This window comes from Mizuhopecten yessoensis, unplaced genomic scaffold (assembly GCF_002113885.1).
Source record: "Mizuhopecten yessoensis strain PY_sf001 unplaced genomic scaffold, ASM211388v2 scaffold2597, whole genome shotgun sequence".
Classification (NCBI taxonomy): domain Eukaryota; kingdom Metazoa; phylum Mollusca; class Bivalvia; order Pectinida; family Pectinidae; genus Mizuhopecten; species Mizuhopecten yessoensis.
Window position 1 is genome coordinate 26,019 of NW_018404625.1, and position 16,230 is coordinate 42,248.

General features: G+C 35.6%; 1 protein-coding gene across 2 annotated transcripts in view; it reads left to right on the top strand.

The window, feature by feature from the left end:
* Positions 1-6,606, top strand: part of LOC110446152 (alpha-(1,3)-fucosyltransferase C-like) — a 29,796-nt gene extending 23,190 nt beyond the window's left edge. For both annotated transcript variants that reach the window (XM_021491153.1, XM_021491152.1), the window contains exon 2: positions 4,918-6,606. In XM_021491153.1, the coding sequence (XP_021346828.1) occupies positions 4,918-6,010 (1,093 nt within the window). In that variant the 3' untranslated portion in view covers positions 6,011-6,606. The remainder of the gene's footprint in view (positions 1-4,917) is intronic.
* The last annotated feature ends 9,624 nt before the right edge of the window (positions 6,607-16,230 follow it).

Below are 16,230 nucleotides of genomic sequence, written 5' to 3' on the forward strand. Positions count from 1 at the left end.
ACCTTTCCGCTATGACAAAAAAAGGTCAATTGAGACTATATTGTTGTCTGAAGCACATAGACAGCTTGTACAGACAACCATTACTAATTTATTACTGATCGTGTCCGCACTATTTGCTGGTTCTTTATATAACTGTTTTTGCCCCTAAATTAGATATCGTCTGATAGGGTTTACACTATGTGTGTGTGTTTTATAGCTGTTAAGCATCATGTTTCTGTGTTTACTCAGGTGAGTGTCATCTATGGTTGTTTGGGGTTAAACGTCTTCGAAACAACCCGGGTCATATGTGTACGGGTGCCTAGGCAGACGCCGACTGAAACAGAAAGTAGATAGAAAAAAAGAAGACAGAAAAAATAGGAAACGAAAAAGATCATAAGTGTTGCAATTGGGGCATCAGATCAATTTTGGTCTCAGCCATGTCCCCTTCGTAAAAATACACGGAAGAGAGACCCCGATTCTACAGGGAGCCCCATATTAGTCGCTCCAATAAGATAACAAATTCAAATTCAAATTCAAATCCAAAAAATTATTTGCACATTTGTAACTTCAAAGTAGTTTAAAGGCATAATAGTAAAACACAGTGACATACATTCATAGACATATACATGTAGAAAAGTCGCAAGGTGATAGCTTATATTTCTTATATACATTAACATGAACAAAATTAACATAGCTTCAAATGGAAAATTTGATTTAAACATTTTTAGCTGCAAAGTCCATACTTTATACTGTCAGCAACAAACATAATGATTATATATAAGAAACAATCAACATACTATATACACATAAACATTAGAAAGATACATATTTACCATTTATCTTAAATGTGCATAGCATCCGACGTACTTAAAGATGCTTGGTATGAACAATGACTTTAACGAGAGTACTGAACGTGCAGTTTGTTTTGTTCTGTGTATAAAAGTCCATAAAAAGGTATGCAGATTTACTATGTGATTTGATAAAGGTATTAAGAACTTATAAGTTGAAACTAGTGTCAGAAAATCATCAAAATACATAATAAATAAATAAATGATCATCAGGTCAGCTATCCAAGTTGTATGCCAACCCGAATGCAAGACCCTGTCTCTTGTTCTGTTTGATTAAACTCAACATCGACACAGTAAGGTTGTAACTGGGCATGAAACGGTAAAATGGTATTCGAATCGGCTAAAGAAATCGACGGATATTGCATGGATGGTTTCTCATTGTCGTCGAAGTTTTGTTCTATGCTAGACTTTCCGATCCGTGTCAAGGGTTAGCATGCACATTGAACAATCATTGAGAGCAGTATCTTTGTTTTCTTACATTTCTTGTTCTTGTTCTTCATCTAACGATGACCAAAGTGTTATTGATGATAGTTCTAATAGATATCCCTTTGCGTAGGGACCAAAGCATCCTTATGGATCTTGTTGAAGACCATGATTAATTGTGGTTTATATTTATATTTTGCTTGTTGCTACGCAACTCCCCTTCTGTTTCAACAGTAGTGTTACCTAGTACACCGACGAGTTTCAGAGGGACGAAACAACAGTATGATACAGTGCAAGTCATTTTTGCCATACTGTATCTATTTTCAATATTTTAGGGTGCAATCTCCCGTGTATATGTGTGTGTGTGTGTTCCGATCACCTCTCTACGTGTTCAATTGGCGTGATTAGCGAGGACGTCAGAAAATCGATGAAGCTCTAGCTTCAAATGAGTAAGTTATTAGGCCTCGTGTATCACATTCTGTAAGTGTAAGTTTTTTTTCACTAACACACTGCTTGTAAATGTTTTCAGTTTAAGGTTCAACAAGCCCCTAAAAGACGCTATAGTCAGCGAAAATTTCATTCCTTTGATACTTCATCTTCAGAAACCCAAATTAAAAATCGGACTTCATATCTGTGTTTTGAAGATGTCGAACTTATACAATAGCTATTAAAATTGTGCTTAGTGAGGTAAACGAAGTCAACTATAAGGTATTTAGGCTGATGTCGTTATACATGTTAAAATAGTTCACAGAACATGTCAATAAAGATATAAATTTTATTTATTTTATAACAATTACACTGTGTAGGACTGACACCTGATATAGCTAGTACCGAAGCGGGCATGGACGCTAGGCACAGACAAGCCACGGGATGTTTTCCGATATTTCTAGTATTTTCTGGTAGCGTAGAGACAAATAAAGGAGCACAACAGTTATACAATGAACAATGTTGTATGCGATGCAGATGATTTGTAATCTATTTCATGCGATCTGAAGATATTGGTAAAAAAATGACTACAAAGTACCGGTACAAAATAATTTACAAAGAAAGAAGAAGAGATAACTATTAAAGTGTGACATATACGATGATGAAGCGGACGTTACTGGCATATGTAGTTCAGACCGGGATAAACAATTAATTGTCATATGTCTAAATGTAGTCATTACGATGTAATTGACTTAAATGATTTTTCGTCTGTGTACGGCGAATAGTTGTTGATACATTTTCAAGTGTACGGCGACTAGCATGTTAACAGTACGGCGAATAGCTGTACTAACATAACCATGTTTAGAGCGAGCATTTGTACTAGCTACGTGTTTATGTTGTTATACCATTGGAGTAACATACCAATGATGTTGCTTTGTAACACTTTTGAATGATATCGTAAAGGGAAAGGGTTAAGAATGTCGAAAGTCTTATAAATGCCGAGTTAAATAATGATAAGGAGTACCCATTTTTCACATGCTATAACACAACATAAGCTGTGACCATGACAATAGTGGTAGAGAGAGTTTAGTTGTATTTGTTCAGATAGACTGATTGCTTTATTATGACTCGCAAGCTACAAAGCAGCGAGCAAACATGCTTTTAAACACAAATAGGCAAGAAACAAATACCAAATTGATGATAAGGAAAAAACAACCTATTCTCAAACCAGCCGTCAACCGTTCCCTTAATAAGCAAACAAACATGTAACTTATAAAGAAATAAGCAAGTAAACACCAACACAAATCCGAAACAAGCCAAATTACCAAACACACAATCTAGCATACAACTCTTAACAAGCAAAAAAACAGAATAAAACAAAATAACAGAACAAATACACAAGCAAACACACCTTTTACAAATCCAGCAAGTAATCATCACCAAACATACAAGTAAAATACAAGCAACAAGAAAGCAAACAAAGAAAGAAAATAAACAATGGAACGGCAATTAATACAAACAAGCTAGCAAACAACCCAAAAAACCAAATAAAAATGTCGCCAGTAAAACTCAATTTGCAACATACCGACATCAGGATATACCGCCGCAAATTTCGAAAAACAGTGGGGTTATCCCAAAATTTAAATGCTGAGATTGAGATGGATATTTATAGATATTTTCAAATCTGTTATTAAAAAAGAAACAAATCTTTATCATACAACGGTTATCTAAACCTTGAACTGTGCATCCTGCACACAAAATAATGCGATGTATTTTTCATAATTAACCAATATATGAAGGAATTTTGATAAAAATCCTGTCAAAAATGAGGTCACTAAGGAAATAACAAATAATTTCTATAAAAGTTCACGTTGAACTTCACCTAAGCCTAGACATCATGAAACACGAATCCGTTCGCGCTACTCGTACACTTGATGTATGCCGATTTGTCCAACTCCTTTGTAGGATTAAAATTGCTTGAGCGATTACAAGAATTATGTTAAAAGGAACAGTGACCTTGACCTTGGCACACCTTAACAAAATCTCTTTGACTATGATCCTTTAAGAAATAACGTCACTAGAGCGATGGCAATATGTGACTTTTTATATATCATGTCCGAGGACTCGTTTCGACCAAAAAAATATAGTATAGGTGAATATCACTGTATAGGCCCTTTTCGTCACAAGTGTGCATGAAGAAGTGCAAATAATACAATTTAGACAACTGTAGTTAAAGCTGCTGCTAAAACAAAAGATAAACGTGATATTGACATTTACGAAGATGTTTAAAAACCATCATGTTTCTTCCGGTAAATAAGCATTTTATTTTATTACATCACAAGTCATTTCATCATAAATACAGTAATATATTTTTATAACAAATGAAACAAATAAAACCCACTGATTTTGTTGTTGATTTTACGTGCCCGATGACGGGAAGTTTACACGAGCGTACTTTGTAAGATGAACTTATCAAGACCATGTTTGATGCATAGATTACTTCTACAGGAACCATGACAAGAAAAATGCTACAATGCAGACCCATCATTTTGATTGGTTTTTTTTTTGTTTCAAAATGGTTCTTCTGCCCATTACAAATAAAACGCATTTAACTGTTGATGTTCACGCAAATTCAAATCCTATTGAATACGTTTGTCAAGGAACAACGAAAATTACATGAAAGCAGTATGCATTGTTTTCATTTAGATGTTAATGTTTGCCCTTATGTTGCATTCCCGAAATGCAATATTACATTCACATCCAAATGTTACACACAAGTCCATGTCCACACTAGCAAATGACTATATTATCGGACTATTGTCCGTTACTAACAAAGTACCAAGTAGTTTTCAGTTTTGACATTCCTTGTCTAATTAAACACAGAAATGTTCCAGCATTTTTTTTACAGTTACTACTTTTCTTTAAAGAATTTAAATTCGATATTTTGTAATTCGGATGCGATCCTAGTTGATGAACTTGTAACTTATAAATCTTCCAATGGTAAACAATTTTAGATTTTTCGTAAATTAAACTTGTGTCTGTGAATTATAACGTCATGCCTATAACGTTCAGACGTGGAGAGACACATTTAAATGCTAACATGAAAAAAAATCCTTTACCGAAGATTTCTCAACAATGGATTCAAATGGAAAACAATTAGTTTTCGAAATGGTTGTAGAACTCGTCCCAGTTAAATATAACAACTTTTTTGATTTTCTGTATTTTTCTTTTTCTTTTCTAGTCGTGGAGCAGTGAATTTCTTTTGCGTCACACTGTTTGGATCGACATTAATGATTGGATTATTCTTGATTTCTCCCTCTCTCGGTCCTGTGGTACTAACAAGGACAGTATACCCTCCAAGGTTAGTGAACACCAGTGAATCACCTATACGGGTGCATTATGTTAATCGCCCACCATGGATAAGTATGGATATTTTTTCCAAGTGTGGTCACAAATGTTATATGACAGCTGGCGGAGGAAATTCGTACAGTGACAGTGAGGTTGTCGTCTTCCATACACCATACGTCAAAGAAAAACATCCTCCAAAGAAAATAGGACAAATTTGGGTTTTCCACTCGTTGGAACCACCATGGCTGCATTGGTGCAAGTTTAATAACTGGAAACGTAAATTTAACTGGACAATAAGTTATAGGAGAGATTCGGATATTTTATATGCATACGGAGGGTTTAAAACCAGAAACATAAATCAAAGTGCTTGGGATAATGAAACAAGTCAGTTTAGCGAAAAGTGGCTAAAGAAATCGAAAGACATTGCATGGATGGTTTCCCATTGTGGAACGCCTTCGAAACGTGATGATTATGTCAATATACTGAAAAACATGACCATGGTGGATATTTACGGAAAATGTGGCAATAAGAAATGTCATCGAGATAAAACTGAGGAGTGTTTAAAGCCATATAAATTTTATCTGTCTTTTGAAAATGAATTATGTGAAGACTACATTACGGAAAAGAGTTTTAAAATGTACAACTCTTTGTTGGGTCCCATACCTATAAGTCGGGGTGGTTCCAACTACTCAATGTACCTTCCGCCCGGATCTTATATAGACGCGTCTAAATTTAAACATATTTCTCATCTTAAAGCTTATGTTGATTCTGTATCCAGGAACATCACAAAAGTGAAGGAATATATGAGCTGGAGAAAACATTATAAGATATATGTAGATCATTCAATCCCATTCTGTGAGCTTTGTCGAAGACTTCATTTAAAGGATAAAGATAAGTACAAAAGAATGTATGAAGACATTGGAGAGTGGCACAGGGGAGATAAATCAAAAAGAAAAAGTTGTCGAGAGCCTCAAGACTTGTTATGAATAAAATATATAACAGGAAGATGTTGCAGAATGACAGTTTTTTACATACGCTGCATCAATAGCAGGCTACTTTACTTGTGAGTATACCCCGGTATCAATGCCGGACATGTACGAGCCGATTTCCGGTTCCTGTTTACAGGACACAACGAATAAAGACATTATTGGGTATTATAGTTACATTATGATCAGGTATTTACCAGTATATAGACATTTTAAGCTATAAATTTAACCCAATAACAATGTTCTTTCGTAAAAATGTCATAAAATAAATGCTGTTTTTACATTGAATTAGAATTTTTTAAAGGAGATAGTTAGGAAAATGTTTCATTGTATAAAATGCACTAATTCAAACCCCATTGTTGCAAACAGTATATCCAACCTCCTTTGATTCGAGTGGTTATGAATCCTTTCTGACATTCCGAATAAACTGCATGTTATAGTTTGAAGATGTTTTTTTTGTGATTTTGCTTATTTTCTTTTATTCCAAACTGAATATGTGGTGAAATATGGTCCTTTCGACCGCCAACATCGGCTTTAAAAATTATAAATATTCAAACATTGCATGTTATTTATGGATTAAAGAAGATATCAACCACAATTCAATTGCCGAATGTCTTTACTTTTTTCTGAATTAATTTTGTTTAAAACATTATGAAATCGCGCCACAAAAACAAAGCAAGCACGGTATACTGGAAAAATAGGAAAGGGTGCATTTGTCAAGACACTAGGACACATTTGTTTAAAGTCGGCTCGGTAAGTCAACGTCTGGGCCCGTATTCATAAAACCGTTTTCATGCTCAAGCAGGAATGCCGTGTTCAGACCATCTTTTAAAAATTCAAAATTAAAAGTCTAGACATTTTAATCGCTATTTGACTACAAAATTACTCCAAAACATATCAACAAGAAACTGCGTTTGAGCAGATCGAGATTCTGTTTTTGTGCTCAGGGATATGAGCAGACGAAATTCATAATTAGACACTAGGACACATTTGTTTAAAGTCGGCTCGGTAATGCAATGTCTGGGCCCGTATTCATAAAACCGTTTTCGTGCTCAAGCAGGAATGCCGTGTTCAGACCATCTTTTAAATATCTCACACGAAATCCTGCTAAGAATTCAAAATTAAAAGTCTAGACATTTTAATCGCTATTTGACTACAAAATTACTCCAAAACATATCAACAAGAAACTGCGTTTGAGCAGATCGAGATTCTGTTTTTGTGCTCAGGGATATGAGCAGACGAAATTCATAGTTAGACGGAAGAAGGTGAAAGCGTTCCCTATTCCTCACATATATAATGATGTCTCCTTGTCAAGGTCTAAGAGCAGACTCTATCATCAACATATATCGATTAGAACGCACCGAGTACAAGTCTTCGTTCCCATGACACTTTTTAAAGATTGGCTATTAAGGTGATGAATTTCAACGCGAAAATTACAAAATACCACATTTAAGAACATTTTGTACCTGGAAGAGGTAGTTGACTGTGAGTAAGAAGAAATAATAATTCGTCAGATGTATTATCATTTACATTGTGGCCATCCATTCCCAATCTTGTAAGAACTGGATACAACAAATAAACAAGCTTACTATTCTTCATGGTTTATAAAAAGAAAGGAGGAAATTATGAGCTTTTCAAAACTTCTTTTTCTTTAGTAGGGAACTTGATTTCAATGTGGCATGCTAAAATATTTTAAAAAGTAAAAATCGCTTTATAGATTAAATAAACACAGAATAGTTTTCCGTCATATTTTTGTTGGTAATTACTACATAAACTTCTCTTATTCTGCGGGATTTTTCCTATGGTTTTCACTCTTCACATTATATTTACTCCTTTGTCTATCTCATCATGTTTAGTTATTGCCGTTCGGTGTTACTGTGATTAATGGATTGTTATCACACGTGCCTACTATCATTTTGTTTCCCGGACTGTTTTTAAGGACTCGCACTGTAAAAATGTGTTATTTTACTAGATTGTTTGTCATGAAGTATGATATTTCCCTGAATTGTTCAATAATAGTCACTGACTGTAGTGTCACCAGTGTGACAGTAGTTTAAATGTTGTAAATAACTTGGATTTGTCAAACACATGTTTGTAAAAACAAGGTCCATTCAAACGGTATTTACTCTTATTAAGTGTTTTCCAGCGTTCAATATGGTTATCATCCAGATGCAAATACCTTTGTTATCTTGGTTAATCGTTAGTCCAGTGTAAGACCCGTCTGGAGAGAGCGAGAAATGTTTTGCAGAAATGTTTGTGCTTGACGCTGTCATCAATGACAGGAAATGGGCTATAATCGGAGCATATAGACCACCCAATATGGGCAACGAACTCTTTAAAGACCAGATGACCATTGGTCTAGATAGGATTAGTACCAATTTTGACAATATCATGATATTAGGTGATTTAAATTATGACATGTTGAATAAAGGAAAAAGTTCCACATTAAATGATGTATGCGACATTTTCGATTTACATAACATTGTTAAAGATGAAACCTGTCATGTGATAAACTGTTCTCCTTCCCTTGTAGATGTTATTTTAACAAACCAACCCAAATACTGTATGCGTGTCACGAACTGCAGATGTGGTATCTGTGACTGGCATGATATGGTAGGATGTGTTATTAAGGGCAACACACCTAGATTTGAAAAAAAATCATGTACATACAGAAGCTTCAAAAATTTTGATGAAACTTCTTTCTCAGATGACGTAAACAAAGCCCCTTTTCATGCAATGTATGTTTTTGATGATATAAATGATATATACTGGGGCCATGAAAAACTACTGCAGGATCTAATAGATGAGCATGCACCCCTCAAAGAACGAAAGGCCAAGCCTAGTAAGCTCCCATACATGAATGGAAATTTAAGAAAAGCAATATATAAAAAACGTATGCTATATAACAAGTACACTAAGATCAGAAATAGCTATAACTGGGAGCAATACAGAAAACAGAGAAATCTGGTCAATAAATTGAAGAAACTATCTATGACCGAGTATTTTATAGAAAGGTGTGGTGGGGGACCAGAGTCTAAAGACTTCTGGCCAACCATCAAACCTTTCCTATCTAAAAAGTCCCTCGGCAGTGATAATGATATTTTGCTGTTGGAAAACAACAAGGTAATATCTGACCAAATATGTGTGAGTAAACTTTTTAACGACTTTTTCGCAAGTGTCGCAGATGACATTGGTAAAAATTTAAATGGCTGTGACCTGGAAACACACTCAAGTGTGGAAGACATAAAAGTCAAAATAAATATCCAGGAACATTTTTCATTTACTCCAGTTTGCAGTAAGACAGTGCAAAAAGTCTTATCAAAAATGCAAAAGAAAAAAGCCACTGGAGTAGACGGTATATCAGCAAAATTTTTAAAAACATGCATTGATCCAATCAGTATTGCTTTTGCAGATATGATAATTTTTTCTTTTAATCAATGCATTTTTCCGGAAAATCTAAAATTAGCACAGGTCATTCCTATTTATAAGAAAAAAAGACCCACTAGAAAAGTCAAATTATAGGCCTGTGAGTATTCTTCCAAGTATTTCGAAAGTTTTCGAAAGGATCATACATGATCAAATGTCCACATTTTTTAACGATAGTTTTCACCCGTTTCCCAGTGCCTACAGGAGGGGTTATGGGTGCTAGACCATCCTGCTGCGCATGCTGGAGGACTGGAAGAGGGCCTTGGAAGACCACCACCATGTTGGTGCTATACTAATGGACCTTTCCAAGGTCTTCGACTGTCTTCTGCATGACCTGTTCCTCAGGAAACTCTCTGCATATGGAGTAGGGGAGGGGGCTGTGCGTCTCCTCCAGAGCTACCTGGGGGACAGGAGCCAGAGGGTGAAGCTGGGGCCCAGCACCAGTGAATGGAGACTACTGAAGAAGGGGGTACCCCAGGGCTCCATACTGAGACCACTGGTTTTTAATATATTTATTAATGACATATTTTATAAGATTAAGGACTCTGTATTGTACAATTATGCTGATGATAACACTTTAAGTTATGAAAACAAGAATGTTGATGTGTTAAAGAAGGACCTTGAAAGAGAGGTTAAGGCCTGATCGATTGGTTTAAATCTAACAGTATGCAAGCCAACCCAGATAAGTTTCAGGCAATTTATTTTGGAAAAAATCAAAATGATTTCACAAATTTCGAAATTGAAGGAGTAAAAATTGACTGTGAAGAAAATGTAAAGCTACTGGGAGTAAATATAGATTCAAAATTAAAGTTGAACCAACACATCTCAGAGCTATGTAGAAAAGCCTCAAAACAGTTGGCGGTACTCAAGCGAATTGGAAACTCCTTACCAAAAAATGTAAAAATGTTAATTCTCAAATCCTTTGTAATGTCAAACTTTAATTTTTGTCCTGTTATTTGGCACTTTAGTAATAAATCTAGCACAAACAAGATGGAAAAAATCCAGGAGAGAGGACTCCGTTTTGTACTAAATTATTATATCTCAGACAACAAGGATATTTTATCGAGCACAGACTCATATTATTTACATATTACTCGCATGAAACTCATTGCTTGTGAAGCTTTTAAATTTGTTAATAAGTTATCTCCTGACTACCTACAAGAAATAATAAATATAAAATGTTCATCTTAATCATTAAGGAATGAAAATACAGCACAGCTACCAAGGGTCAACACCACCAGGTATGGAAAGAGGTCCTTCCGCTATGAGGGCGCTCGCATATAGAACAGCCTGCCGAACGAATTGCGTAAAGTGGAGAACTACTCCGAGTTCGGCAGACTGATCCGTAGGTGGGACGGGCCCGAGTGCAGATGCACTTTATGTGTTGGTTAGCGTTTTTGGCTACCTATTTTTTCCTGCTTCGTATGTGTCCTGTGCTGGCTAAAGTGTATTTTTCTCTGTAACGTACAGCTTTACATATGGCTCTGTGCTTTTTGTCAGCTTTGTAGTTTACAATTTGATGCTTTTGTCATATGTTTATTTTCTGCAAATGTGCTGTACATGCTTTATATGCTTCATATTTTTACTGTTTAACGTTTCAATATGTATGTGTATTTTGTATTTTTGTGGGTTTTTTTCTTGTTATGTATTTTGTTCTTTACATGTGTTTGTCGAAATACAAGCTCTTCGTAGCTTATGTTGTATGTTTATAATATTCGACGTAAAATAAAGCTTCTGTATCTATATCTGTATCTGTATGGGATTTGATGGAAATGTGGGATGCGTTGGAAGTATTGGAGTCAGAGAGTGAATAACGGTACGAAAGAGTTGTAGATGTGGATACTATGAAATACTATATATTAATGTTGATTTGTGAAGTATTTTTCATACACGTGCCAATGTAGATCGTCGTATTTTATTTGGGTTCAACGGGTACTACGTTGCGAGCAACGGGTGTGGCGCCGTTACCTCTTCGGAGTCCGCTGGGGAACGGGTGTTGCCCCGTTGAGCTCGTGCATTGCCCCGTTGATGTTAGCGTTCTTACCAGGGGCGCAGAGATTCCTTGGGGCGTTGGGAAATCACTTGCGATCGGATATTCTTAGGGAAAGGTTGGTTTATGCGCTGCTAGCAGCTACTACATCTTTGGATCGTTCCAAAACCGTGTAGTTGTCAGTATGTTTAGTTTATAGGTTAAGGGAAGCAACTCGTAGATGAGGATAAGGGGTGGACGGGGGATTTTAGTAATATTTACATTTATGGAAGATAATTTAACTTTGTCTTTCTAGCGTACTTTTGGAGGTACTTTTGGTGTTTCAGACAATAGAGTTTGACTTTAGAATCATTGATTCATAGAGCCTAGTGATCAGAATAATTCTAGATCTATATTTAATCCATTTGCTAATCCTATATTAATTCATATAGAGTTGGGATTTTATAGTATTCATTCATTGGCACTTGGTTCATTTCTGTTATTAGCTAAACTACAGTAGGGATAAATAGACTTGTTTTGTCCCCTATATATATCAGAAAGTTCTGGTATCCAGGGTTCAGACATAGTTCTACTTTTATTGTACATCATATTTATGAGAGAATTTGGAGAGAGTCTGTAGAATTGTTGTATCTGTACCTGTGTAATTTGATATTGGGCTCCTTAATAAACGGTAACCGTAAAGGTGTGCGTAAACTTATCTTATGCTTTCTGGTTCTTCTTTTGTTACTTAGAACTAGTCAGTCATTAGGTACTTGGTTTGGAAATACCATATAATTTCAAGGAGATTCTAAAGTCGAACAAAATAAGGGAGAACTCGGCCAATAATGAGCTAAATGACAGGTTGCATTCTTCGTGTATTTTTCGGAATGACATGTACTTACTATGGTTATACTTCACTGAAACATTTTAAGCAACGCTTAGCGCTTCCAGCGTAAATTTAATAAATATGAGTCATTATACCAAAATATCAGAACTACAATTAGTAGGGATTTAATTTTTTAGATGACATGAGAGACAATTGCATAGCAATAATGTTATGTAAGATAACCACACAACATTACAATTGCAAACTGTCGCCATGCGCGAGTCGAACTTTAGGAAGCGCTTTAGGTAACAAGTTCATATAACATCGTCCACAGATGTTCCCTTAGGAGATATCAGTTAGTAAAGAGGATATCACACACCATACTCTACAAATGGAATTTACGCTGTTCAGCAGACACCATTGCGAAACAGCACGTACAACCATGCTGGCATTTCGACGAAATCGAACACAGACGTCAAGTTTGTCCAAAATTGCGCACGCACAATTAAACAACCGAATGCTAAATAATCGTCCTGCGATATTGTTTTTTCAAGGGGCTATTTCGTCAAATATAACTTCTATAAAAACGGTTAGATAATGAAATATATACCTCCTAGCGAAATTTTACGTCACAGCCGATAATGATATGACCTGTAGCCAACGTTCAGTGCGGTCAGTTTTTCTACTTTTGGGAAAGCCGGTGATAAATATAGCTACGACCGAAATAGCGCAATATCCGGGCCTTTCATTGAGGAGTAAACAGTTGACCGACATAGCTGAGTTTAACATATCTGATGTTCCTCCATGGACCATACACACAACTGATTTAAACTTGTAATGCCCGAAGAACACAAATCCTCCTTTCGGGAATGCATTTCGAATTACCCTTCTCATACTCAACTTTACACCGTTGGTTCCAAAGAAGGTGAGAAAGTGGCCGCAGCCTGCTGTTCTGCAAATTCTTGCACTTCAGTTCGACTACTAGACGGCGCCTCCAAATTTTTTGCCGAAGTATGCGCATCGATATGGCCCTCAACTATATCGATGAACAACGCATTACAAAGGCAATCATTTGTTCAGACTCTCTATCTGTTCTACAAATTTTACAGTTACGAAACCCTAAAAACACACTCGTACAAAACCTTACTTTTCGAATATCTCGTATCTTAAAAAAAATCTAAAATAACTTAACTTTGGATTCCGAGCCATGACAGAATTAAAGGCAACGAATTTATTGACAGAGAAGCAAAATATGCGTTAAATCTCGAACAAACAAATATCAAACTACCATATACTGGTTTTAAACCTATTATTCGTACAGCAATTCAAAATTAATGGAAGCAACACACATCTTTTAAAGTACAACCGAGCCTTTAAACATGTGTTCCCAGCCGGAAAGATCCACCTACCTGCCACGCATGTGACACTCCATTTACAGTGGAACATTTTTTAATAGAATGTTTAGATTTTAAACACATTAATGATAATTACTTTCGAGACCGGATATTAAAACTCTTTTCAGTTCCGTTAACTCGAAGGCATTATTAAACTATTTGAAAGACATTGGTCTATTCTATATACTCTGATGTATTTTAACCACCTTACCCTCTTTGGCGTTATGCATATATCACATATTCCATATAACCTATTATTTTTATTATTTTTTTTTTTTATTATTTTAACCCCTTTTATCTTAATTATTTACACAATGCGAATGCTTTTAAAATATGCATTTTTATCTGATTTTATTTTCGCTACTCTCATGTTTGTTGAAGAAAATAAATAAATAAATTACCATGGCCCTAAATGACTACAGTTGTCGATGAGCCGTTAAACACAAACAAACAAACAAACAAACAAAGAGTAAAAATCGCTGTCGACTGACAGTGTCAGTGACTGATTTCGTACATACACAATGCATATATGTCACGCGTAGTTTTGGAATATGGGGTAATGTTATTGGGCAGTTGGCCTGGTTCAAGCGAGATAACTCCTAAATCAGGATTATACCACGTGAAGGTGAGTGCGCATGCCCAGAGAATCTTTCCATAATACACGTAGCAGTGTACAGTAGAAATGGCTTGACCCTAAAAATAAAGGGCATGTCTCACATAAACAGGGATAGTGAATTCAACCTGCACAACACACCTACATATATATACATATTTAAAAACTGTTTTCCCCAGATTTGGGACTTGTGAAAACAATGGTTACCACATTGAAAAACACCAAAATATGTAAATATCATGATTTTTAACCCAAAATTTGACCCCCGCAAGTAGATTTTTTTTCCTTAAAACCCGTCTGAAATTACATATCGCCTACTCGGTAACAGAAATACTCAAGTTTTAGCATAGGTCATTCCGGTGGATTTTTCACAATATTTGCACATGTGCTGAGTACAAAAATAGACTACATGAAATGCTAGCTTTTGTTGTGTAGACACAGATTTGTAAATGCCCAAAACTGAAGTCTCAAACCAAATTCGATTTTTTTTTTTAAATTATGAAGCCCACATAGTCCACTTCATCATGTATATGCCAATTTTAGTGCTGATTTTTTTTTAAATTTTGAGACATGTTATATTACAGGGGTTATTCATTGTATTAAAATATCCATGGCCATCGTACGCTACTGTACACTGCTACCACACGGTGCAAGTAACTGAGCTGCCTCCTGTTGTTATTTTCAGGTAAGTTTGCAGAATTATATGTGTGCGATGATGTCGTCATGTAGGTAAACATGTTCGTAAGGTGTCAGTTTATATTTTTGCAACATGATTTTGACAAGTTGTGATGATTTATTGTGTTACAACGGAAATCTAGTCATTGGTACTGATGTTGTGGGAAACTTCATGGTCAGCCATTTCCCCGCCGAATACCCTATGTAAGGGAGATATCCTCATTCCTAGTATTTTCAGTTCAGATTACTGTTTTCCTGAATCATATTGTTATTCAATAGAAACATAGGTTATTCAGTATTGTATACTAGAGCAGATTCTCTATGTTGACTTTGTGATTGGTATTTTGACGCCGTGCTACTTTGCTAGTATAATGGTTGTTTTATGCGAGTTACCTCCCTTGGTATAGGAATAATACAATGTAAACGGGATGGAATGTATTTACATTTTCAAATGAGAGTGCATTTATGTGCGATATAAAATCGAAACATACTATTTTGTTGTTATTCATTGAGATTATTACTCGATGAGTAAGATATGGATAATTAATCGTAAATTTAATAAGAGATAATGGTGAAATATGTGTTTGTCAGTATCATGAATGTATAATGAAAGATTTCATGTAATAACTGTTTTATTCAGCAGAAATTGTTGATTTTCATGTCGAAATAATGTCGATTGAATAGTTGTCAATTATTATGCTGTTTATTACTGTAAATATGATCAGATCATATATTGTAGTTGTGACACAGCTATTATGGATCAGTTAGGTTCGTTGCAGTGGATGTGACAGTTTTTGAGCTATGGTGGCTAACTATTTTTAGTCACACATTTGACGTTATTATACAAGGATTGTGGTAGATGTTTCAGCTAAATGGTTTGTTTCAGTGTGTTGATTATACGGTTATGGATAATTCTAGTCATTTTATTTGCTACTCACAACTTGTCACACTTAGTCACATTTGGTCACTTTTACTGAAATTGTTACCCTAAGCCAGTGTTAATGTTGTTGTAGTTTAGTCATTGAAATGTTTTGCGCATGCCCAGAGAATTTTTCCAGAATACAAGGTGCAGGTAACTGAGCTGCCTCCTGTTGTTATTTTCAGCCGTGAATCCGACAAGTTACGCATCGCAAGTAAGAATTATATGTATCATGCTCTATAAATCTAATGAGATATTTGTGTTCACATTTGAATCCGAATAACAATAAACAGGTTAGATAAGAGCACGCCCCCCCCCCCCCCCCAAAAAAAAAACCGCCCCCGCTAACATGTAACTGTTCTGTTTCACTATGTCTTGATAAAGGAGCGGATCGCTCC